General features: G+C 37.6%; 2 protein-coding genes across 11 annotated transcripts in view; one reads left to right on the top strand and one right to left on the bottom strand.

The window, feature by feature from the left end:
- Positions 1 to 3,253: 3,253 nt before the first annotated feature.
- Positions 3,254 to 26,608, bottom strand: LOC308657626 (uncharacterized protein). Its single transcript, XM_081309496.1, has 3 exons — positions 25,776 to 26,608; positions 8,157 to 8,292; positions 3,254 to 6,612 (listed from the first exon to the last, which is right to left on the bottom strand). Exon 1 carries the CDS (start codon positions 26,470 to 26,472, stop codon positions 25,798 to 25,800), a length of 675 nt encoding a protein of 224 aa, XP_081165622.1. The 5' UTR covers positions 26,473 to 26,608; the 3' UTR covers positions 3,254 to 6,612; positions 8,157 to 8,292; positions 25,776 to 25,797.
- CEP83 (centrosomal protein 83) overlaps positions 26,311 to 27,516 on the top strand; it is a 122,989-nt gene continuing 121,783 nt past the window's right edge. For 4 of the 10 annotated variants that reach the window (XM_081309495.1, XM_081309489.1, XM_081309486.1 and 1 more), the window contains exon 1: positions 26,619 to 26,752. Coding sequence is in view for 1 of the 10 variants with exons in the window: in XM_081309492.1 (XP_081165618.1) it covers positions 26,618 to 26,752 (135 nt within the window). In the remaining 9 variants the exon portion in view is untranslated. Of the gene's footprint in view, positions 26,753 to 27,516 lie in introns of all 10 variants that reach the window. The other 6 variants (XM_081309487.1, XM_081309491.1, XM_081309494.1 and 3 more) reach the window with 3 other exon arrangements.

The following is a 27,516-nucleotide window of genomic DNA, read 5'->3' as shown; positions in this document are numbered from 1 at the left end:
CTCTGTTCATGTCTGGTACAGGATAGTTGGGTATTGAAAATGGGGCTATCTGACAAATTTCTGCAGTGCTAATAACCACTGCTTTGAAGTGGATAAAAATCAATTGTGTTTTCAGAACCATTTTTCCATACTGAGTAGTCAGGAAATTCTAAGTGGTAAACTAGAACACCAAATACTTCTGATTAATCATGCCCGCTCCCCCACCCCCGGTTTTTTAGCAAAATGATATTGACAGGTCCAGTAAGGTCCCTGCTTTGATTATCAGTGAAGCTTCCTCTTCAGCCACCAGAGCTTGCTGTTCTCCATGGCCTTCATTTTTTCACAGACTGTCTCCAGTTAGCAGTTTTCACCCTTCACATTTTATAATAATTTTTTATTACCCTATTACTACCCTCAAATGCAATACATATATAATGCAACCTATTTACATACATCAATTTAAAAATCAATATGTAGCTAGCATGCCTGTAATCTCAGCTACTCAGGAGACTGAAGTAGAAGGATTGCAAGTTCCAGGCCAGCCTCAGCAACTTAGTGAGACCCCATCTCAAAATAAAAAGGACTGAGGATGTCTCAGTGGTAAAACACACTGGATGCAACCCCCAATACCAAATTTAAAAAATCAATGTAGTCCTCTTCCTATTATAAAGAATAGAAGAATGAGATAATAATAATATATATAGCAAAATGTAGATGCTTGAGAACACCAGACATAATGAAGTTGTTAGAGGTTAGCATATGAATTTTATTAAAATTTATTATGTAAAATTCAAACATATACTAGAGATAATAACAAAATGGACTACATGGTTTCCTCAGTGCCCAGGTTCAATAATTATCAATTATTAATACCAGTATTTTTCACTCGTACCAATACTTCTAAAAGGTGGCATCAGTGTCACCTTGGAAGATTATTAGAAATATAATCTGTTAGCTTTATCCCAGACATGGGATCAGAATCTCTAAGTTAGAACCCAAGTACCTGTTTTTGTTTTTTCTCTTTACAATGCTAAGGATTAAACCCAGGGTGCTCTGCTACTAAACTACATCACCAGTTCTTTTAAATTTTTATTTTGACAGGGTATGTTAATCAGTTTTGCATCTCCATGATCAAAATACCTGACCAGACCAACTTAGAAGAAAAAGTTTATTTGAGGCTCATGGGTTCAGAGGACACAATTCTTAGATGACGGACTCCATTGCTCTGTGCCAAAGATGAGGCAGAACATCATAGTGAAAGGGCCCAGAGAGAAAAGCTGCTCAACTAATGGTGGGATCAGGAATAAGAGGGAGAGGGATGGAGGAGCCATGTCCCTAGTGACCCACCTCCTCCAGCCCCCTGCCTATAGTAATTACTTAGTCAGGCCGTTCAGACAAGGGTGGATTGATTAGGTTACAGCTCTCGCAATCTCTGAAATATTCCTGCATTAACACAGGAGTTGGGGGAACATCTCATATTCCAAACCATAACACAGGATCTCCCTAAATTACTCAGGCTGGTCTTGAATTTGCAATCATTCTGCCTCAGCTTCCTGAGTCTCTGAGATTATAGGTAAGTGCCACCACACCCAGCTAGGAATCTATTTTAATAATCTCTCCAGCTGATTTGCTGAAGTCTAAGAGCCACTATGTATGTACATGTGTATATTTACACACACATACATGTAACATCTCTACCTTTTCAGATTTTTTTTAAAGCTAGTCCCAGACAGCACCCATATAATTTTAAAAATTATCACATATTATGTCACCTAAGGAAAATTTAATTATATAATTCTTTAATATCATCACATATCCAGAGTTAAAATTGTCTCAAATTTTCATAATTTTTTTCAGTGCTGATGGTTGAACCCAGGGCCTTGTATATTGCTAGGGGAGTGCTCTACACTGAGCTATATCCCCAGTCCTCTTTTTAAGACAGAGTCTCACTAAATTCCTGAGGTTGGCAATCCTCTAATTTCAGCTTCCCAAGTAGCTGGGTTTATAGGTGTATGTCACCATTTGTTATCATGTATACATATATATGTATTGATTAACTGAGTTATTTATTAGTTTCACACATTCAGGAATTTGCTAATTGTGCCCCTGTGTGTCATTTTGTCATATTCCTCTTTTCTCTATATTTATTGTAATTTGGTTCTTAGTTCTACAGCCTTATCTATCAGGTTTGATTTTGGCAGGGGCAGGAATAGTTCATAGCTAGAACTACTTCTTTCCCATTTCATCCCAGTTAGGTGTCTGGCTCTTTTGTTTTCTGCTGTTAAGGTTGATTAACGGGTACAAGTGTTGGTAGCATGATTATCCTGGATTGAAGTTTCCCAGTCACTCTTTGTGCCATGTATACATTGCAATAATCCTAATCATTTCCCAAAGGACATAGGGCACTTATCTAGGCAAGACATTTATTCTGGGGGAAAGGAAATACCTAGTCACTTCAAGGAGCTTTTAGACTTAGGGTCTGAATCAACTGTGATAACTAGAGAACCCAAACCTCCTCATGGTCTTGCTGTAGAGTTGGGGATTATAGGATCAGGTAACAGGCATAGCAAAAGTCTGTTTTACAGTGAATTCACTGAGTCTGCAGATCCACTTGTTGATCACTTCCCTGTCCCTGAGTAAATAATTACAGAGACATCCTTGGTAGTTGAAGTACTGTGAAGTACTCAGGCTGTTGGATAAGAGCTATCACAGTAAGAAAGTCTGACTGGAAGCCCTTGAAATTGTCTCCCATCCCAGTAAAGATAGAAAATAAAAAACAATATAGTGTTACAAGGGAGATGGTGATAAGTAGTATCACTGTAGGTCCTACAAAGTGAATGCAGGTTGCCACAGCAAGTTTAACCAAGTAGTCCCAATTGAAGCTGTGCTGGACATGCTACCATGCTATGAAAGATTTAAATTTTTTTTAGTTGGTAGATGAACACAATACCTTTATTTACTTATTTTTTAAAAAAATATTTTTTAGTTGTTGATGGGCCTTTTACTTATTTTTTAAAAAAATATTTTTTAGTTGATGGACCTTTTACTTATTTTTTTAAAAAAATATTTTTTAGCTGTTGATGGACCTTTATTTTATTTATTTGTATGTGATGCCGAGAATCGAACCCAGTGCCTCATGCATACTAGGCAAGCACTCTATTATTGAACCACAACCCCAGCCACACTATTAAAGATTAATCAGGCTTCTGAAACATGTTTTGTGGACACTGATGTGGTAAATACATTCCTTTTTACTTCAATCAGAAATGAGAATAAGAAGTTTACATTCATGTGGAAAAGACAATATTTATTTTCAGTTTTGTCCAAGGACTATGTTACCTTCTTCAGTCTCTTTGCAATAATGTCTGAGAGACCTGGATTGTCTGGACATCCTTCAGAACAGCACTGTGATATATCAGTAATGTGCTTATGGGGCAGAATGAGAAAGGGCAGCTTGTATGGCAGAGGCCTTGGTAAGACACATAGATCCAGAAGGTATAAGGTAAAATCTGGAAAGATCCAAGAATCTGACACTTCTGTAAAGTTTTAGTAGTCTAGTAGTCAGTGGCATGTGAAGACAACCTCTCTTTTGTAAAAGACAAACTTTTGCATATTGCATCTCCTACTATAATGAAGCAAGATGTCTAATGGGCCTCTTTGGGCTCTGGAAGCAACAAATTCCACACGTGGGAATACTCCTCTAGCTCATATCCTGGGAGACTTGGAGGGATGTATGCTCCAAGTGCAACCAGGAGCAGCAAAGGGCACTGCAGCAGTCAGTGTGGAGTTTACAGCAAGTCTCAATGGGAGATCAGAATATAGGACTCTGGAGTCTAGGAGAAAGGCCACGCCATCTGCAGCACAGGATTTTACTCCTTTCAAGAAACAGCTCCTCATACGTTATTAGACCCTCATAGAGACAGAAAGCTTGACTGTGGGTTAAAGGTTATCATGTGTCTAAAAGTGTCCATCATGAGCTCAGTCATAAAGTTAATGGGCCCAGCATAATACAGAAATGATGCATTCAAAATCAAACACCAGAAGGACAAGAGGGTTTGAGTAAGCTGCATGAATTAATTAGTAGCACAGACCCCTCTATATTTCTCACAATGGTGGCATCTGCACCCCTTCCTCAGGCTGCACATGCCATAGGAGGAGAAGAAAAAAGGTCAAACTTGATTTATTAATGGATTGGTTTGGTATATGAGTGGAAAGTATACATTAAGGGGTCACCCTGAAAGGTAGCTTAGAGGAAAAATCTTCCTCATAGGCAACTTTATGTGGAAGGAGAAGTGACTTGGTACTGAGAATCTGTACAGATTCCTTGGCAATGTTAGTGGCCTGGCCAGCTAGTCAGGTTCCTGAAGGAAAAGATGAAGATTAGAGAAAAAGAGGTCTGAATACAGGCTTGTGGATGTACATAAGAGAGTGAGCACAAAGGGTGAAGATTTTTGTTATTTCATGTTTATTCTGATCATAAAGCACCATCACTAATGAAAGAGAAACTGAAAAAATCAAATAGATAAAAGAATTCTACCAGTTGATGTTAGCCAAGCTTTGTCATGGTCCATTCCAAAATGGCACATAAATGGAATGGCCATGTTTGCAGAGATGGAGGCAACACATGAATAAAACAGCATGAGTTCCCACTGACCAAGGCCAATCTTATAGCTACTTCTGCCTTTCAAAGTCTAACTTGCTAGCAGCAGAGACTGACATTGCATCCTGGATATGGCTTTAATACTTGAGAGATAAATTAGCCACTTGATGTTAATTCAGTAACATGGATTCCCAATTCCCGAAGTGGCTTGTGGTTCAATCTCATAGGGATACTTATTCTGGGTATGACTTTTTGTCTGAAGGGCCTCAGCCCATACCATTATCCAGGGGCTTAAAGAAGGACTCAGACATAGGCATGGGATCCAATTCAACATAGCATCCAAACAGGTGAGCCACTTCATAGTAAAGGTAGTAGTAGTGTGAGCTCATGATCAAGGGATCTATTGGGTGTGCTTTCCAGAGCAGCCAGCCTGATATATCACTGGGAAGCCTACTGAAGGTGCCTCTGAATATTTTGCCAACAGTGAAGTGTCATCCTTTAGCATGCAGCATACACAATAAATCAGAGATCTAGGTATGGTCCCGGACTGGGACCAAAAGCAGGGGAAGCAGAAGTGGTCCCACTTAACATCACTCCTACTGACTCATTAGGGAATGCTGTTTCCTATTCTTGCGCAGGGGCCATGCTAATCTTCTCTGTATCGTCCCAATTTTAGTATATGTGCTGCCGAAGCGAGCACGCTGTTTCCTATTCTTACAACTCTGAGCTTTAGAAGTCCTAGCTCCCAAAGCGTATGCTTTTTTTTTTTTTTTTTTTTTTTGCTAAGGGTCTCATTGAACTATAAGCTATAGCTATTTGGGTACTTTGGACTTTTCATGTCCAAGTACCAGCAGGCAAGAAGAGGAGTTCCCATCTTGGCAGGGTAACTGATCAATAAGGAGTAAAAGGACTGCTTTCACACAATGGGTGAGGAAAAATGTATGTGAACTTGAGAGCCTTTTGATACTTAATTGTAACTATGGAAGGACATGTACAGCAATCCCAGAGTGAGATGCATGTCATTTCTAATAAATATACTTTCTAATCAGGAAATTAAGGATTTGGGTTATACCCAGGTAAACTACTAAGACCTGTGGCAAAGATAGCTGAAGGAGAGTAGAATTTGAAGTGGGCAATGGAGGGAGAGGAGGATAAGTAGTAGTTGCAGTCCTGAGACCAACTGAGTGACAAGGGCTATAATTTGTCCCAATAATCACCTTCTTCTAGTTGTTTCTCAAGAAGAGAGGTCCAGAGGAATTATAGAGGAGCTGTTCCTATTCAAGAAAGAACCTGCTGCAAAGACCAGAAAACAAACATAGGATTGAAAAACCATGAAAAAGTATAGATGCAAATATTTTAAGGTAACAGAAATATCAGGAAATGATACTTATGAAGAAGATGAAGCAGATGACAAAGATGAAGGAACTAAAAAGGAATCCTTTGACAAAATATCTCCAACAGCAATTAAAAATGGCATTGGTTCACATCCAAAAAAATTAAGATGCAAAATAAAAATAATGCTATGAAAATGCCTCCAAAGCTGGCCTATTGAGAAACAGCTACTGGCTAAGTAAATTAATTAGTTAGTGAAGCATTTGTTAATGGTGATGAGAAGATTTTCCAAGAGAAAAGTGTGAAAAACTCTGCCTATAACTCAGGCAAGGGGTTCCAGACCATCTACTAAAAATATGGTTAGCTGTGATGTTAAAACTGTGAACATGAATTAAACTGATAATGAAGTGGGACCTTAAAAATCTGAACAAGACACCAATAAGGGTAGTAAGAGCACTGATACTGTAGGCCAGGTTGAGACACTTCTGTACATTCTAATGTTCTCCTTCCTGACAACCATAAGCAAAGTATACCCAAAGTTTACAAAAGCTGTTGAAGTCAAAAGAAAAAAAACTATTTCAACTCAATAAAAAATGTGAATACTCCTGCAGCCTGGGAACTGCAGCTCATCTTGTTTTCCATGCTGGATTTCAACTCCCAGCTTCATCTCCCAAAACTTATTTCTGTATCCAACTTTTAACCTGTTAAAAAAAAAAGAAAAAGAAAAAGAAAAAGGAAAATATAAAAAGGGAAAAAATCAAAATAGCCACCTTGTCAAATCTCAGATGTTCTTGTTTATATTATCTTGTTCTCCTGCTTTACAAGCAAAGGTTTCTCTGAATACAGTGTCATTTTTTTATTTTGTTTACTTATTTTATGTGATGCTGAGGATTGAACCCAGGGTCTCACATGTGCAAGGCAAGCGCTCTACCACTGAGCCACACCACAGCCCTATAGTGTCATTTTTGAGAGAGATATGAACGAAGGGAGAGCAGAGTGTGTGGGGAGACTGAGAATGGAAGAGACCACCCCAACTGCTGTGACCACAGTTAGCTGACAGCCTTTCAGTGCCATGCTTGGTGGGATTCACCATAGCATTTACCCTACAGCTGTACCCTCCCGGAACCACTCTCCACCAATGGCTAAACACAGCAGTAGTTACTGGAGCAGACAGACTATGTCTGTCTAAATTGGGACCCTCTCAAAATGGTCAGTCTTTTTTCTGAGACTCTTTATCAGTTTGGCCAAGACTTACTCAAAGCTGTACTATAGCCTAAGACTCTTCCAATCTAATTTCCTTCCTCTTCTCATGACGTGGGTGTCTACATCATAGTCTAAAGACTCTCCCTACCTACTGATTCTTCTCCCCTTTAAAAAAATTGTCCCCCAATCAATATTTTGCATACATAATTCTGCCTTTGCATACATTGTCTGCTTCTTTCAGTACCAGGATCTGACTAAAGTCCTGTGTATTGCAGGATGTCTGCCATTCCTGGAATCTTCCATAAATATTGGTACTACTGGTCCCCAACCTTGAGGCAAATAATGACATCTCCAAAGATTTCTAAAATGCTTCTATTAAAAATCATTCACTTGGGGCTGGGGCTCATCAGTAGAGCGCTCGCCTAGCACGTGCAAGGTGCTGAGTTCAATCCTCAGCACCACATAAAAATAAATAAATAAAAATAAAGATTAAAAAAAGAAAAGAATCATTCACTTAAAGCATAATCATCAAGATCACAAAATTTAGAGTTGGAAGAGATCGTACAGATCAAAAAATGTTCAGAAAAAGTTTGATGACTTCCTTCATTTCTCTCTTCTCTTTCTTCCAGCCCTTCACTTTCTACTCATCCTCTAATCTTTGCTGGGTATGGTGGAGCATGCTTATGATCCCAGCTACTTAGAAGGATGAGGCAAGAGGATCACAAGTTTGAGGTCAGTCCGGGCCACTTAGCATGACCCTGTCTCAAAATTTAAAAAGGGCTGGGAATGTAGCTCAGTGGCAGAGCACCCCTGAATTCATTACCTGGTATCAAACATAAAACAAACAAAAAGTAAAAAAAACCAAAAATATAATTCTTGCACCTCAACTGAAATTAATACAATTTGAACAGGTTATGAACATCAAAGAGATTGTACAGCCTCAGGATTTGGAGAAAAAGTTAGGATCACCTTCTAAAAGTGAAACTAGAAAAAAAAATCAGCCTAAAGTAGATAAAATTAGCCCCCTGCATAAACAACCTACCCTTTTAATTGGCTCTGAACATAGTTTTTCGATTAGTTTGCTTTCCAAATTTTCCATCATGTCATGAAGATACATTCTCAGGAAGACCCTTCTTTGAAAGTGGAGGTCCTGTAGACTAAGCAGTAGTAAGTAACATCTAAGAAAGAATGAAAAATTTTAGTTGTTAGTGTAGCAGTGATCATTTTCACTTTTAATTAAACAAATATGTACTACATGTGTTGTCTGCCTACTATGTGCCAAGCATTTTAAGCAGCAGCACAGGGCAAACCATGTTAAGTGGGACATGATCTTTTCTAAGAACTTATTGTCTGGAGCATGCAGTTTAAGGGAGAGATATTATCCCAAAAGGGATAAAAACTGGCTTTGGTGGTGGTAGGGGAACCCCTTAGATATTTCAATGGCTAGTGGCCCTCCAAAGAGCCACAGAGGAACAGATATAATATTTCATGGGCATGTGACAGGGGATATAATTAGGAAAAATCTCTAAAATGGCTCCTGAGGGGGTCAATTATGAAAATTATCAAGTTGAGAAATTTGGTCTAGAGGAGAAAAAAAATGAAAGAGGATGAAAGAGAACAGGAGGGAAAAGTGGAATGATGAAAGAAAAATGGGAAAAGAGGAGTGAAAGATGAGAAGGTATGTTAAATTTCAAGACAAAAATTTTAGTTTTGTCTCCCACTGAGCCATATCCATATGACATATAAATTCTTTTCCTTGACATTCTAAATACAAGTTTATTCCTCTTATATTATTTCTAGCTATGATAACAAAGTATTAAATCTGAAAAGCAATACTGGATTGCCTGCTCTTTATTAAAATAATTCTTATATCCTAGCCAGGCACAGTGGCTCATGACTGTAATCCTAGTCACTCCTGAAGCTGAGGTGGGATGATGGCAAGTTCAAGGCCAGCCTGTGCACCTTAGCAAAATCCCTATATTAAAATAAAAAATAAAAAGGGCTGAGGATGTAGAGTGCCACTGGGTCAATCTTCAGTACTAAATAACCAACCAACCAATCTATATCCTAGAACAAAAACATTGTTTCTTGCTCAAATACACCAAATGTCCTCACTTTTTGTTATATATAAAATTTAAACTTTAAAAAATATTTTTAGTTGTAGATGGACACAATACCTCTATTTTATTTATTTATTTTTATGTGGTTCTGAGGATTGAACCCAGTGAGGCAAGTGCTCTACCACTGAGACACAACCCCAGCCCCCAAATTTAAACTTTTAAAACAATGTCCTTATTGGATTTCTCAATACCTCATTTTCCCACTTACCTGTAATGTGAATTTTGTTAGACTGACAATATGGGATACTTAACTTTTGGGTTTTTAAAAATATTTATTTTTATGTTTTAGGTGGACACAATATCTTTATTTTACATTTATGTAGTGCTGAGGATTGAACCCAGTGCCTCATGCATGCTAGGCGATCACTCTACCACTGAGCCACAACCCTAGCCCCTTGGGGTTTTTTTTTTTTTTTTTGGTACCAGGGATTGAACTCAGGGGCACTTGACCACTGAGCCACATCCCCAACCCTATTTTGTATTTTATTTAGAGACAGGGTCTCACTGAGTTGCTTAGCATCTTGCTTTTGCTGAGGCTGGCTTTGAACTTGGGATGCTCATGCCTCAGCCTTCTGAGCCTCCGGGATTATTTGCCTGAGCCACCGCTCCCAGTGATGTCATAGTAGACCAACTCATTGATTATTGTTTGAGCACTTTTTAAGCTTTTCTGCAGTTCACATTTATTCCTTAGGATCATATAATGTTGTTCCTCCGTATCCATAGGACTTCCCTATGGGTACCACAATCTGTGGAGGTTCAAGTCCCTTGTACAAAATGCTTTTGGGAGGTGATGGACACTTTAAGAGGTGAGCCTAGTAGGTCATCTTTAGGTCATTGGGAGGGGGATTCCTTTGAAGGGAATAGTGTAACCCCAGCCCCTTCTTCTTCCCAACTATAAGATGAGCAGTTTTGCTTCACCATGCACTCCCCTCCACAATGTATTGCCTACCCCAGGCCCAAAAGCAACAGGGCCAACTGATCATGGGCAAAAATCTCCAAAACTGGGAGCCAAAATAAACCTTTTCTTTTTATGAGTTAAGACTATCTGTTTATGGTGACAGAAAGCTGAGCAAAACATTTATAATAACTAATACAATGTAAATATTGTTATATTATCCTATTTAAGCAATGACAAGAAAAAGATGCTTGCATATGTTTTTACAGACACAATATTTTTCTGAATATCATCCTTTTCCCAGTTGGTTGAATTCATGGATATGAAACCACAAGAGATAGAAACCAAGGATATGGAAGGCAGACTGTACTTCTTTTTGCCGAGTCTATACATACCAAACAACTTTCTGATAACTAGTCAGATTTCTTGGTATGTTGATATCAGGAAGGGAGTGACTTTGCTAGCAATCATTAGTATTTCAGTGAATGGAAAGGTATAATTTCTACCAGCACTTTTAAATATATATTTTACTGTGGTATAATTAATACAGAATGAAATACACATTATCTTAAATGTTCGTTTGATGAGTTTTGACAACTGTATTATACTGTATAACCACCACTTGAAACAATATACAGAACCTTTCCATCATTAAGATCCCTTGGACTTATCTTGCTGTCTCTTGTAATCATTTAAGTTTCTAACACCTTAGTATTGTCTTAGATTTCATATAAATAAAATTGTATAGTATGTACTCTGTTGTGCCCAGCTTCTTGTTTATCAAAATATTTGTGAAATTTATCCATGTTGTCAGGTATATTGGCAGTTTGCTGCTTTTTATTGCTGAGTTGTTTTCCATTGTATGAAATATATAATAAGTTTTACACTTTATCTGTTTCTGCTCAAGTGTATTTAGTTATAACATTTTTGGTTATTATGAATAAGGTTGCTCTAAACATTCTATGTATGAGTTGTGTGCAAGTGTGTACCTATATTTTCACTTCTCTTGGTTAACTGAGATTTAATGAATCATGAATAGGGAAATTAATGTTCAGCTATAAAAAAATTGCCAAGCAGTTTTATAAAGTATTTTACACTTACATGAGTAACTTACAAGTTTTTGCTGCTTAACATCTTCACTGGTATTTGGATTATAAAACTTTTTGATTTTAGCTCCTTGGAATGTATGGAATGGAATCTATTGTGGCTTGAACTTGCATTCCTTTAATGATTAAAACTATCAAGCAAGCCCCCCTATTGTTTTATTGTATTAAATTATGTGTATACATAATACAAAATTATTATTATGGGGAACCCAGGATGTGCTACCACTCCACTTAACACATCCCCAGCCCTTTTTATTTTTTATTTTGAGACAGGGTCTCATTAACTAGCCAAAGCTTGAACTTGTGATCCTCCTGCCTTAGCTTCCTGAGTCTCTGGGATTACAGGCATGTGTCACCAAGGCCCGTAATTTTGTATTATTTATACACATAAAATTTATCTCAACCATTTTTGGGTGTATAGTTCAGGGGTATTAAATACATTCATAATGTTGTGCTGTCATCACCATCATCCATCTCCAGGATTCTTTTCATCCTATAAAGCTTAACTCTGTTAAGGAATAACTCCCCAATTCCCCTTTTCCCCAGTCTCTGGCAACTACCATTCTTCTGTCTCTGTGGTTTTGACTACTCTAGGTAGCTCACATAAATGGAATCATACAGGATTTGTCATTTTATAACTGGATTTATTTTATGTAAAATAGTGTCCTCAAGTTCCATCTGTGTCAAAATTTCCTTCCTTTGTAAGGCTGAATAGTAACTCTATTGAATGTAGATAGCACATTTTGCTTCTTCATTCATGCAAGGTTAATAGACAATGGACTGCTTCCATGGTTTAGGAATTTTGAATAATGCTGCAATGAATGTAGGTGTACAAAAATTTGAGACCATACTTTCAATTATTCGGGGTATATACCCGAAATTGGAATTGGTAGATTATATGGTAATTTTATTTTTAGTTTTTTGAGAAGCTACCATACTGTTTTCTTTGGTGGTTGTATCATTTTACATTCTCACCAACAATGTACAAGGATTTCAATTTCTCCACATCCTCACCAACATTTGTTATTTTTAATGCCATTCTAATGACTTTGAGGTAGTATCTTACTGTAGTTTTGATTGCATTTCCCTATATTAGTGACACTGAGCATATGTTCAGGTGCTTATTAGCAATTTGTATGTCTTCTTTGGAGAAAAGCCTATTAAACTTTTTTCGGTCTTATTATATTGGTTTCTGGTTGTTGAGTTTCAGTTCTCTAATTTTTCTGGATATTAATTCCTTATCAGTTATGTGATCTGCAAATACTTTTTCTAATTCTGTGGGTTATCTTTTTGCTCTATTGATGGCATCTTTTTAAAAAATATTTTTCTCTTGGTTGTTGATAGATCTTTAATTTATTTTTATGTGGTGCTAAGAATCAAACCCAGTGCCTCACACATGCAAGGCAAGTGTGCTATCACTGAGCCACAATCCCAGCCCAATGATGGCATCTTTTGATGCACAAAATTTATTTATTTGAGGTACTGGGGAACCAAGGGCTTGTGCTAGCACTCCACTTTAACACATCCCCAGCTCTTTTTTATTTCAGATAACTAGCTGAAGCTTGAATTGTGATCTTCCTGCTTCAGCTTCCTGAGTCTCTGGGATTACAGGCATGTGCCACCATGCCCAGCTGATGCACAAAATTTGCTGGGTACAGAGCTACACACCTGCAATCTGATTAACTTGGGAGGTTGAGGCAGAAAGATCGAAATTTGGAGGCCAATCTGGGTGAGTCAGCAAGATCCTGGCTCAAAACTAAAGAGCTGGGAGTATACCTCAGTGGAACAATGTTTACCTAGAATGTGCAAGGCCCTGGGTTCAATCCCCAATACTACCTAAATAAATATTTCTATTTTTTTCTTTTGTTGCCTATGCCTTTGATGTAATAATCAAAGAGATAACTGCTAAATCCAATGCCATGAAGTCTTTGTCCTATGTTTTCTTCTAAGAACTTTATTTCTTAGTTCTTTATCTATTTTGAGTTAAATTTTATACAAGATGTTAGGTAAGGGCCAAATTTTTCTTATGTATATGCAGATCCAGTTTTTCGAGCACTATTTGTTTAAAAGACTGTTCTTTCTCTATTGAATGGTTTTGGCATGCTTATCAAAAATCATTTGGCCACCTATGGGAGGGTATATTTCTAGATATCTAGTCCATTGGTTTATATATCCATTGGTCTATATATAGCTTCATATAAACTTTGACATCAGGATATGTGAGTCTTCCAGCTTTGTTCTTTTTCAATATTCTTTCCTTGAAATTTCATATGGATTTTAGGATGAGTTTTCTATTTCTGCAGAAAATACTGGGATTTTAATAGGAATTGCACTAAATCTGTAGATTGCTTTGGACAGTATTGACATCTTAATAATAAGTCTTCCAATCCATGAACATGGGATGTGCTTCCATTTACAGATGGTGCTCACTTTATAAAGGGATTATTTCCTGATAAACCCACTATAAATTGAGCCAGGCAGAGTGGCACATGCCTATAATCCCAGCCATTTGGGAAGCTTATGCAGGAGGATCACAAACTCAACGACTATCTCCATCAACTAAATGAGATTCTGTCTCAAAATATAGAATTGAAAAAGGGCTGGGGATTTAGCACAATTGAAAAAGGGCTGGGGATTTAGCACAGTGGGAAAGTGTCCTTGGGTTCAATCTCCAGAACTGCAAAACAAACAAAAACCAACACATCAAAAAACAAAACAAGGGGCTGGGGATGTGGCTCAAGTGGTGGCGCGCTTGCCTAGCATGCGTGAGGCACTGGGTTCGATTCTCAGCACCACATAAAAATAAAATAAAGATATTGTGTCCACCTAAAACTAAAAAATAAATATTTAAAAAACCAAAAATAAACAAGAAAACCAAAACAAAGTATCCATTGTAAGTTGAAAAGTAACATAACACATCACTCCTAATCTTTACACCATCTAACCTTAAATGTTTGAAGACCTCTTACATTAGCCTACAGTTGGGAAAAATTATCCAACACAAAGTCTATTTTTTTTTTTTTTTTTAGAGAGAGAGAGAGAGAGAGAGAGAGAGAGAGAGAGAGAGAATTTTTAATATTTATTTTTTAGTTATCGGCGGACACAACATCTTTGTTGGTATGTGGCGCTGAGGATCGAACCCGGGCCGCATGCATGCGAGGCAAGCGCGCTACCACTTGAGCCACATCCCCAGCCCAACAAAGTCTATTTTTTAATGCTGAATTTATTGACTGAATTGAATATCTCATGTAAGTTATTGAATGCTGTACTAAAAATGAAAAACAGAATTGTTGTATGGGTAATCACAACTAACATACACAGCTGAAAGTACACCAGCATTTGGTGTTTAAAGCATTGAACTAAAATTAATTGCTGGATGATGGGATTGCTACAGTGACAGGGTCATCAGTTTCTTCCTATGATGAGGCTTAAAAATAGGTGGTATTAGGCATTGGGGCATTGACTCTTGGTTACAGTGTAGCAGGCAGTATTTTCTTTAGAAAGATATCAAGTTTTGACTGCAAAGTTTGTTTCTTCTTTTCATAAATATATTTCTCTATAGAAAAAAAGGGCATTCTGAATTGGTCTGTCAGCTCTTAGATGAATCTCTTAAAACTGACATTCATTTCTTTTAACATCTGTACTACACTAAGGATATCAGAAAATGCCTCAGTTTTGGCCTCATGTTTCTTTGCTATTAACTTTCTTGATGTTTCAGGTATAACTTCTTTCTCTGCCTTAACTTTTTAATTTTTTTCTTTCTCCAGTTTAGTCAGCTCCTCATTGGAAATTTCTTCAGTGTCAATGCCAACATACTCTTCTATCATCTTCCAATGTTGAATTCTAGCTGTTTCCCAAGCACTAATATCTACTTACTATTTCATCAACAGCAAAATCTTTGTTAAAACCTGTAGATGTTCATGACTTCAAACCTTTCTTCCAAATGCCATTCATGCACTGCTACGACTTTTTCCAAGCTGTAGCAATGTTTTAGATAGCATTTAGAATGTTAAAAACCTTTCCAAAATTCTTGGAGCATTGAGCCAGATTCAGTCACTTCACGCCCTGTGAAAACATTTGGTATAAATAGTATGCTTTGAACACAGCTATTGTGCCTTGGTCCACTGGCTGAATGAGTTCAGCTGTGTTCTGCAAATACACACCCTCTGCATCAGGATGCATATCACCAAAGTACTTTGGATGCCCTTGAGCACTGTGTAAAATTGGAAGAATCTTGAATATAGAATATTGTTTTTCCTATAACATTCACTTGCCTATTAATATAACAGTTCAAAAAACAGTCTTCAAACAATGCTGTCGTCATCCAGATTTTCTTGTTGTGGTGATAATGGGAAGTGGTAAACTAGAAAAAGTACTAATTTGAATCCTGTAAAAATCTCACCCGAAAGCAGCATTATACTCTTGATCAATGTACGTACATTCTAGCATAAACAATCAGAGCAAGCTTGTTTCATTGACATTAATGATTTGTACTTCTTTTTTGTTGTGGTACTGGAAATTGAACTTAGAGGCTGAGCTACATCACCAGCACTTTTTATTTTTTGAGACAGGCTCTAATTTGCCCAGGCTGGCCTCAAACTTGCTATCTCTCCTGCTTCACTCGTAGTAGCTGGTATTACAAGCATGCACTATTGTACTCTGCTCTGGCAGATACATCTTATCCACAATTATCCTATGTAGCACTTCCTTAAAAGCTTTGGTGCCTTCAGCACTGGCAGTTGCTATCTGAAGATCTTCACATTATGAGAATTATGACACCTTTTGAAGAGCTGGAATCATTCATAACTTGCTACAAACATTTTCATGTATGTAGGATCATTGGCACTACTTTCAGTGTATCAAAATAACTTTTTGCCTTAGCTTCAATCATCAGTAGGGTAAGTGGTATGCACTTTTGTATCTGGTCTTACATCCACATCATAAGTAATATTTTAATTTCTTGAATAGACCCAGCTCTTTCCTTTATGATGGAATTTAACCCATGCTGATGATTTTACTGCATCACTCATTTGCTTCTTATCCTTTAAGATGGCTAAGACTGTCAGTTGCAAAAGTCAATTCATGTGTGATGGCCATGACTAGCTTACTGCCTTAATGCTGGGCAGCTGTCTTGATTTTCATCTCAAGTGTTATTGCCTTCCTTTTCTTACCATAAGGAGACACAGAAGAGCATTTTGCAGACATGATGGTAAGCAAAAACACAAAATTAAAAAAATTCTGGCAACACAGTATATTATAGAGTATGTTATTTACCATCACAATTGCATGACCTATTGGGCTGTGGCTTGCTGCTGCTGCCCAACATCATGAAATATGCCCCATATATTGCTTGCTCAGGAAAAGATTAAAATTTAATTTCTACTAAATGTGTATAATTTAAATGTCATTGTAGCCATAAGATCATGAACTTTCATAAGGTTGGGGACTGCCTGTATTAATGTTCAATTTCTTTTGACAATATTTTATAGTTTGCATTCTACTAGTCTTTCACTTAGTTGGTTAAATCCCAAGTGGTTTTTTTGGATGGACTGAATAAAATTTTTTTTAATATTTGTTTTTATGCCATTGTAAACAGATTTTTTTCAATGCTGCAAATCAAATACAAAGTTTTGTATGCTGGGCAAGTGCTCTATCATTAAGTTACATCCCCAGCCCACAGTAATTGTTTTGGAATTTTCTTTTCATAATGTTGTTAGTGTATAGAAATGCAAGTTTTTCATTTGAGCAAATGTCAAAGTTAACTTTTAAATATTGCGGAACTGTTTCAGAATCGCAATTTTATCTAAGATTAAATCAGAATTTTTGTCTGAGTGGTAATTATATATTTATTATTTAGGAAAACTGAAAGAAGCACAGAATTGTTTTTGACAGATGCCTCTCATTTCCAGTTGTCATTTCTCTTCCAACTTGAACCCTTTAAATGTGTTTTGGAGTTCCCTCTTTGATTAGCTTATTTTTTTAGATCGCCTGCAATTCATTTGCAAATTTTGATAAAACACATTTTAGAAAAAAGAACCATTCTCAGTTATGGGGTTTTTTGTTGTTGTTGTTGTTTTGTTTCCTTTTAAATGTATATATTTTGACTAATGTTTGTGAATGAAGTCGGCTAACATGTATTTAGTTTCATTTTTGGCTTTATGTAATATAAAGTTTTTAAAAGTTTAAATATTGGTTTTAACCTTTATGTGTAAATGGTTTTCTTGTGTGATCTTCTAATTTAATATTAGATGCGTCTAAGCTATATCTGTAAATTAGAATCCGACTATCACTCTGTTCATTTTTTTGAACAAAGAGTTTAAATAAAGCCTGAACCAGGGAAAAGAGAAAAAAAAAAGAAATGCAAGTTTTTTTTTTTTTTTGTATTGACTTTGTAACCTTCCCCTTTGCTGGATTCACTTAGTTCTAACAGCGTTGTGGAATCATGTCATTTGCAAAGAGATATACATAAATGAATCATAGACATTAAAAAATATTTATATTTCAAAAGTGGAGTTTTCATTTTTTATTCTAATTAGTTATACGTAACAGCAGAATGCACTTTGATTTATTGTACACAAATGGAGCACAACTTTTCACTCCTCTGGTTGTACATGATGTAGAGTCACACCATTCATGCAATCATATATATACCTAGAGATCTTTCCTGCCCCCATGTCTCCTCCCCTCCCCTCCCCCCAATTCAAAGTTCCTCCATTCTTCCCTTCCCTTGCTCTCTCCCCATTATGGATCAGCATCCACAATTCAGAGAAAACATTTTGGTGTTTGTTTTTTTTGTGATTGGCTTATTTTACTTAGCATGATATTCTACAACTTCATCCATTTACCTACAAATGCCATAACAAAATGCCATTTTCTTCTCTTTTAATGCTGAGTAATATTCTCTTGTGTATATATACCCCAGTTTCTTTATCCATTCATCTATTGAAGGGCATTTAGGTTGGTTCCACAGTTCAGTTATTGTTAACTGAGCTGCTATAAACATTGATGTGGCCACATCACTGTAGTATGCTGTTTTTAAGTCCTCTGGGTATAGACAGAGAAGTGGGATAGATGGGTGAAAGGGGGGTTCCATTGCAAATTTTTTAAGGAATCTCCTTACAGCTTTTCAGAGTGGTTGCACCAATTTGCAGACCCACCAATAATGTATGAGTGTACCTTTTCCCCCACATCCTCGCCAATACTTATTGTGGCTTGTATTCTTGATAATTGGCATTCTGACTGGAGTGAGATGAAAGTTAATTTTGATTTGCATTTCTCTAATTACTAGAGATGTTGAACATTTCTTTCATATATTTGTTGATCAGTTGTATATCTTCTTCTGAGAAGTGTCTGCTCAGTTCCTTAGCCCATTTATTGATTGGGTTTTTTGTTTTTATCATGTTAAGTTTTTTGAGTTCTTTGTATATCCTGAAGATGAGTGCTCTATCTGATATGTTTGTGGTATAAGATTTTCTCTCATCTCTAGGCTCTCTCTTTACCTCATTATTTCTTTTACTGAAAAGAAGCTTTTTAGTTTGAATCCATCCCGTTTATTGATTCTTGATTTTATTTCTTGCAGTTGTTAAGGAAGAAGTCCTAATCCTACATGGTGAAGATTTGGGCCTACTTTTACTGCTATTAGGCACAGGGTCTCTGGTCCAATTCCTAGGTCCTTGATCCATTTTGAGTTTCGTGCATGGTGAGACATAAGGGTTTCATTTCATTTTGCTGCATATTGATTTCCAGTTTTCCCAGCACCATTTTCTCCAATGTACATTTTTGGTGTCTTTGTCTAGTAAGAAATAACTGGCTTAGTCTCTGTGTCCTCTATTCTGTACCTTTGGTCTACATGTCTATTTTGGTGCCAATACCATACTGTTTGTTACGATAGCTCAGTATAATTTACAGTCTGGTATTGTGATGTCTCCTGCTTTTCTTGCTAAGGATTGCTTTGGCTATTCTGGCTCTTATTTTTCCAAATGAATTTCATGATTGCTTTTTCTATTTCTGCACAGAATGTCATTGGGATTTTATTTGGAATTGCATTAAATCTGTATAGTGCTTTTGGTAGTATGGCCATTTTGACAATATTAATTCTTCCTATCCAAGAACATGGAAGATCCTTCCATCTTCTAAGGTCTTCTTCAATTTCTTTCTTTAGTGGGTAGAGGTCTTTCACCTCTTAAATTGATTCCCAAGTATTTTTATTATTTTTGAGGCTATTGTGAATGGGATAGTTTTTATAATTTCTCTTTCAGAGGATTCATCATTGCTGTATAGAAGTGCATTTTATTTATGTATATTGAATTTTTTTTTTTTTTTTTGGTACTGGCAATTGAACTCAGAAACACTCACCCACTGAGCCACATCCTCAGCCCTGTTTTTATTTTTTTTTTAAATTTAGAGAGGTTCTCACTGAGTTGCTTAGCACCTCGCTATTACTGAGGCTGGCTTTGAACTCATGATCCTCCTGTCTCAGCCTCTCGAGCCACTGGGATTACAGGTGTGTGCCACGGAGACTGGGTGTATTGATTTTATATCCTGTTATTTTGCTGAATTTATTAATTCTAGTTTTCTGGTGGAATTTTTTTTTTGGATGGTCTAAATACAGAATCCTGTCATAGGCAAATAGTGATAAGTTTGAGTTCTTTTTCCTAGTTGTATCACTTTAATTTCTTTCACCTATCTAATTGCTCTGGCTAGAGTTTCAAGGTCTATGTTGAAAAGAAGTGATGAAAGAGGGCATCACTTTCATATTTCAGTTTTTAGAGGGACTGCTTTCAATTTTTCTCCATTTAAAATGATGTTGGCCTTGGGCTTAGCATAGATAGCTTTTATAATGTTGAGGTATGTTCCTACTATCCCTAGTTTTCTAGTGTTTTGAACATGAAAGGGTGCTGTATTTTTCAAATGCTTCATATTTTTGTTATTAACTTAAATGAGTTAAATACTAACAACAATTTTCATTATTCTCTTGGAGTTCTTCGTATATTCTGAATAGAAGTCCTCTGACAGATAAAAGTGTGGAGAATATTTCTGTCTGTGGTAATTTTTGAAGTGCAGAAACTTTGATTTTGATGAAGTCCTGTCAATATTTTCTTTAATCGTTAAGTGTCTTTTGTCCAAGAAATATTTTCCTACTCTAAGGTTATGATGATACTCTTTTGTTTTTTTCTGGGATTTATGTTAGGTCTTGGAGCCATCTTGAATTCTTTTCTGTGTATGGAGGAAAAGCGATTAAAGCTCGTTTCTTCTTTTTAAAGTAGATATCTGGTTGTTTTAGAAATATTTGTTAATTTTTTTTTCTTATTGAATTGCTTTACTGCCTTAATAAAAAAGTGACTGTCTAGGTATGGATCTGTTTCTAGGCTGTATTTTGTTCCATTTACTTATTAGTCTAACCTTATACAAATAACATTTTTGATTACTGAAACTTCATATAAGTCTTGAAAAAAGGTAGTATATGTTTTCCAACTTTGTTGTTCTTCTTAGAAATTATTTGGGCTATTTCAGATCCTTAAGATTTTTACACACATTTTAGCATTGAGTAGGTCTTCAAAAAATTCTGCTAGCTTCTTGTTTCTTTTTTAATAGTAACTAGGTTGAATCTATAAATTTATTTAGGAAGAATAGACAGCCTAATGATACTGAGTTTTTCCATCCTTAAGTATAACATATTTGTCCATTTATCTGTCTTAGCTGTTTTATGGTTTATAATGCAGAGGTTTTGCACATTTTAAAATTTTGTTCCTAGGTTTCTGATGATTTTGGATGTCATAAAGAGTTTACAATTTCACTTTGCTATTTTTTGTTGCTAGTATATAGAATTGATTTTGCTAATATCGAGCCTGTGTCCTACAACTTGCTAAGTCAACTTACTTGTTTTAGTAGCTTTTTTATATATTCCATTGACTTAGATGTACACAATCATTCTGTATATAGTTTTACTTCTTCCAAATTTTTTGAGATAGTTTCCATAAAATTTACTTTTTAAAAAATATTTATTTTTTGGTTAGACACAATACTTTTATTTTGTTTATTTATTTTTATGTGGTGTTGACGATTGAACCCAGGGCCTCACGCATGCTAGACGAGTGCTCCACTGCTGAGCCACAACCCCAGCCCCAAATTTACTCTTAAAAGTATATAATTCAGTGACTTTTAGTATATTCACAGTATTGTGCAATCATCACTATATAATTCCAGAATATTTCTATCACTCTAAATATAAACCCACTTATTAGCAGTCACTCCTATTTCCCCAGTCCCCAGCCCCTGAAAATCACCAGTCAACTTTCTTTGCCTTTGGATTTACCTATACTGGGTATTTCAAACAAATGCAATCATACGACTTTTACTTAGCATATAATGTTGTAGCATGGAGCAGTACTTCATTCCTTTTAATTGCTGAATACTATTCATCATATGGATATGCCACATTTTATTTATTCATTGGTTAGTTGATAGGCCTTTGTGCTGTTTCTACTGATCATCACAAATAATGCTATGAACATATAAATTTTTGAGTGAACATGTTTTTAAGTTCACAAGGGTATATATCAAGGAGTGAATTTTTGGGTCATATGGCAATGCTGTTTAATCTCTTATTAAAGAACTGCAAAACGATTCTCATAGATGTTCATTCATTCTACATTCCTACCACCAGGATATGAGGATTCCAATTTCTTCATATCCTTACTAATACTTGTTATTGTCTCTTTGATTATAGACAACATAGTAAAGTGATACCAATCCCCCCTCCCCCCAAGTACCTTCTGCATGCTAGGCAAGCACTCTATCACAAAGTCACATTCTCAAAATAATTTTGAGATGGGGGTCTAGTTAGGCTGCCAAGGCTGTCCTTGAACTTGTGATCCTCCTGTCATAGCCTACTGATTTGCTGGGATCATAGGCATACACCAATATGCTTGACCTTGTGATTCAAAACCTAAAGACTTAGTGATGTTGAGTATATCTTCATGTGTCATTTATATATCTACTTTGTGGTGATATATATGGGATCAATGGTGTGCACCTAGTGTTCTTCGAAGTACAGAATTTTTTTTTTGGACCAGGAGTTGAATCCAGGGGCGCTTAATCACTGAGCCACATCCCCCTTTTTTGAGACAGGGTCTCGCTAAGTTTCTTAGGGCCTCACCAAGTTCCTGAGGCTGTCTGAACTTGTGATCCTCCTGCCTCGGTCTCCCTCCTGAGTCACTGGACTTATAGGCATGTGCCACTGTGTCCAGCTAAAACACAAAATTTTTTAATTTTGATGAAGTGCAACTTATTTTTTCTCTTTGCTGGTTTTTGCTTTTAGGATCACATCTAAGAAACTCTTGAGTAATTCAAGTCATGAAAATTTATGGTTATGTTTTTTTCTTCCTATGAGTTTTACAGTTTTGGCTTTTGTTTGAATCTTTGATTCTTAAAAATATTTGTAAATGGTGTGAAGCAGGGTTCCAACTTTTTTCTTTTCCTTTTGGATATCCAGTTTCCCCAGCACCATTTGTTGAAGACTATACTTTCCCCTGTTGAACTGGCTCAGAACTTTTGTTCAAAGTCACTGACCATACACAGAAAATTTAATTCCTGTATTCTCAATTATATTTCATTGACTTATGCTTCTGTCTTTATGCCAGTATAGAATCATCAGTCATGATAGCTTTGTAGCAAATTTTAAAATCAGAAAGTGTTAAATCTTTCCAAACTTTTTCTTATTTTACTGCATAGATGAGGGCCCTCCAATATCCTTAGAAGTGGTGAGAGCAGTTTTTTTTTTTTTTAAAGACATGCTCTTGCTATGTTGCCCAGGCTTGTCTCCAACCCATGGGCTCAAGTGATCCTCCTACCTCAGCCTTCTGTTGAGACTAAGGGTATACACCCCATACCTGGCTCAGAAGTATTTAATGTTGTTCCCGATCTCAGGAGAAAGGATTTGCTATTTCACCATTAAGTTTTTCAAAGATTTTCATTATCTGATAGAGAAAGTTTCCTTCCGTTCCTGGCTTGCAAAGATTTTTTAGTGTTAATGGATTTTGAATTTTGTCAAATGCTTTTTCTGCATTTGAGACCATCATTTTGTTTACTCTCTGATTAATGTGGTAAATCAAGTTGATTTTTTCAATGTTAAAGTTCACTCTCCTTAGTCAGAGTTCCTTTGATGTTGTGAGGTTCAGTTTGTGAATATTTTAAGAATTAAAAAATCTATGTTCATGAGGGTCATTGGTCTGTAATTCTTTTGTAAAATGTCGTCAAATCTTGGTATTAGGATTATACTGGTCTCATGTGAGTTAAGGTGTTTCTTACTGTTCTGCTTTCTGAAACAGTATAGGATTGGTACTCTGTATTACTTAAATGTCTGGGGGGAAAATGGCTGAGGCTGATTGTGTTGGTGCATGCCTATAATCTCAGTGAATAGGAAAGCTGAGATAAGAGGGTGGGAAGTTTAAGGTCAGCCTCAGCAATTTAGGGATGACCTAAGCAACTTAGTGAGGCCCTGTCTCAAAAAATAAAAAGGGCTAGGAATGTAGCTCATTGGGTAAGTGTCCCTGGGTCAATCCCTACTACCAAAAAAAAAAAAAGTGAAGACTCAGATTCCCACATTACCTACCTGCAGTAAGTTGACTCTCCTTTCTCTGGCACATCTTTTTGTAAAAATGATAAATTATTATTTAATAAACTCTTCAAACAAGGTAGAAAAGTCCAAAGATAAAAACTTGCATTTTTGACTGACATCCTTTCAGACTGCTGCCTCAGGTACTACTAGGGATTTAACAACCAATGAGTGCCCTACCACTAGCTATGTCCCCAGCTTTTTTATTGTGAGATACAGATTTGCCCAGGTTGGCCTTAGACAACTTGTGATCCTCCTAATTGTCCAAGTTGCTGGGATTACAGTATGCATGCATCATAATTTTCTTAATTAGTGTCCTAATGATGTTATTTATATTGCCCTTAGAGACATTTATCATTAAAAAAAGGTAGCAAAAATATCTCTGTGAATCTCTTCTTTTTCTTGGTGTAACTGCCTTATGAAATAAGACTTCTGGGGCAAAAGCTAATGCATGTCAGTTTCGGTAAATAAGATTGTAGCAATTTCATCTGTACATCAATAGTGTAGGATGGGAACTGTATTCCTACATATCAAAACTGATAGGCAAAAAAAAAAAAAAATCTGTTTAGGGGCTGGGGATGTAGCTCATTGGCAGACCACTTGCATAGCCTGCATAAGGCCCTGATGGAGAAAAAAAAAATGTTTGGAAGTTGGACATCTTTGATGACTGGATTTTTTTTTTTGGCTTAAGAATGTCCTATTGCTATCTCTTGCCAATTTTTAAATTAGGGTTTTAAGTCTTTTTTTTTTCCTGGTACTCAGGATTAAACTCAGGGGTGTTCTATAACAGAGCTACACTGCCAGCAGGACATCCCTACCACCTTTTTAAATTTTGAGACAGAGTCTCCCTAAGTTGCAAAGCTGGCCTCTGTGTTCCTCTAGCTTCAGCCTCCTGATTCACTGAGATTGGGAGTGTGAAACACTGTACCTGGCTTTAAGTTTTAATTGATTCTCTAGGAGCTCTTTCTATGTTTTTCTTTTTGGAAATGACAATTTATTTTCCTTTGGTTCACTGTTTTCAAATTTATAGATTACAATCTTCATGTATTTAAATTTATTTTTCATATTTTATAATTCCTAGTTTTTATTTCATACTTGGAGAAGGCCTAACCTCAAGATTTTTACAAAAACATTCACCTTGATTTGCTTGTTTTTACAGTATTCTTTAAATCTTTGATTCATTAAGTATTTATTCTGGTGTAAGAAATTAGATACATGTAAAGGTTCTCTTCAATGCCTACTGTTTCTTGATTTCTTTTCTCACTGGCCCATGATTTGTAATGTATAGTTTACTGGTTACTATTAAGAGTTATGGAGTTGTCTGATTCCAACATTTATAAGTAATGGTTTTGATAATTGTATTTACCTTAAGAGTTGGGACTAAGAAATAACATCATCTGAAAAAGCACTGCAGCTCTTGATACATAAATGCTCAGCACAATACATATACACCAATTTACTTCTGAATCCTCCTGTTCATGGATGTATCTTCCGTATCTCATTTATATAATCCATCCATTAACACTGTCATTTCTCATGGTCACTTTTTCTCATTTCAACAAAAATGTCACATTTCAGTTGCCTTTCTAATCACAACTAGAACCTGAATATATTAATCTTGCAGGTAACAATTAGCTGTGCTTCACAACGTAGTGAGAACCAAAATCCAAACTCTAAGGCACTGAACAAGTGGGAAAGAAAGGGTGCCTATTTCTTTCCCTATCTGTTTTGAAAGGATGGAAGAAGCCTGTCTTACTTCAGCTCTTGGGTTACAAACAGTGTTCTCAAACGCTGGTACCCTCTCAACTTCCAAGCCTAGTTTACAGCCTGAAGGTAAGTAGATCACTCTGGGGCAACTACTCTGAGATTCCGGGCAGGAGGTGAGGGGTTTGGGAGGATTCCCTCCTGGGTCTTTGGTCCTGACCTGAGAGTTCCCTCGAGGCCCGCTAGGCCCACTCCCAGCTCGAGGGTGATGCCCCACCGCAGACGTTGTGGGCAGACGACTTCTTGAGCTCGCAAACGTGCACGCAGGCAGGACAGCAGGCGGGCTTGGCGGGCAGAGTGGCGGCAGGATTCCCATCCCTGCCCTCAGGAAGCCCAGAAAGAGCGGGCAGAGTAACGAAAGGCGCGCGCGGAGGAACCACCCCAAAGACGCCGCAACGGGCGCACGCCAGGGGGCCCGGCTTCCCGCTCCAACGACGCGCGTCACTCTGGCTCCTAGAAACAAGCGCCCCGGCGCTTGGCCTGCCCTTCCCTTGGGCTCCGGAGAATTTCTGTGGCCACCCTAGCCCCACTATGACCGCCGTTCCCGCCGCAGACACCTCGGCTCCCGGGGCGGTTGGTCCGCCTCCTCCCTCTAACCGCTCCGGCCGTGGCCGGCGCGCGGCGTCGGTGACGTCGACGTAGGGGCGGGACTTCCGGCTTAGCCCGCCGCGGGGTCTCGGGACCGGGTTGGCGCCTTGGCGCTGGAGGGGCGTCGGGCGTCGGGCCGAGGCGGCGAGTTGGCCGCACCTCGGCGCCGGGTCTGGCCCGGCACCTCGAGGGACCCTGTCCACCGAGGAGGAGCGGGGGCTCTTCGCGGCCGCCCTCTCCGGTCTCGTGGCTCTACCGGGAGACCTCATATTTCCCCAGGGTCCCAAGCTTGACACTCCTTCTCGGTCCTCCTGCACCTTTTTTGCTGCCTGCGGCGTGAGCGGCCGCTGAGACTCGCCAGACGTGGCGGGCGGGGCGGACACCCCTGCCGTAGGACTCTGTCCCTCAGCCTCAATGCCTCCGCGAACAAAGTTGAGTGGGTGTGGGTGGTTGGCGCTGTGGAGGTGTCCTCCGGGGGCGAGTGCGGCCAGAACACCCGTCACGGTTAAGTTTCCTGCGCGCACGTTGCAAGGACCGTGTGAGAGTATGGTACGTAAAGTCTCTTTCTAGGGACCGTGTCTCATTCATATTTTGGAATACTCTCCCCGCCCCCCGCCAGATTGCCCTTCATCTCCCTCCCTTTGTGTTACTTGGTTATAAAGTAATTGGACCGCGTGTTAGAAAATCGAGACGTGTTGTGTAGCCAATTAACTGCACACACAATTATGGAACTCTTTGATGCACTCTGTCATGGTCTGGCATCTTCAGTTTAATTTGTGATGAAAAAGCTATGGTACCATTTTTCTTGTCTTTGAAGACAGGGATGTCTGCGAGTGCTATTGAGGTAATGTCCAACATGTTAGTGTATTTTCGGCTCCAATGGATACTTTGATAAATCTTTATTTAGTGTCCAAGTTTGACAGAATAAATGGACACTTTGCTCTTAAAAACATCCATTGATAAATACTTTAAAAGCTTTTGGTCATATTACTTGTAACGATTAAGCTATTTCAAATAATTTCAAAGAAGTCTAGGATAAGGAGAAACTTATTTTGAATTTTTCATATATGATACATTCATAATTTGTTCAGACTGTGAGTGAGTACACAGTACTTTAGGTCTAAAACTGAGTAGGTTGTTAAAGCATTGCTTCTGTTACCAAGCAACAAAATTGTAAACAAATCTAATATTCAACTAGAACATATTAAATGTATCTTTCCTGCAATTATGTGGGTTCATAATTATCTAAATTCATGGGTTTAGCCTACGTGGTTATGGTTAACAACTGACTTTTTGTATTCAGGTTTGATTTC

The sequence above is a fragment of the Spermophilus citellus genome (assembly GCF_964194105.1).
Source record: "Spermophilus citellus genome assembly, chromosome: 10".
In the NCBI taxonomy this organism is placed as follows: domain Eukaryota; kingdom Metazoa; phylum Chordata; class Mammalia; order Rodentia; family Sciuridae; genus Spermophilus; species Spermophilus citellus.
The sequence above is the reverse complement of the archived record's forward strand: the minus strand, read 5'-3'. Positions and strand labels throughout refer to the sequence as shown.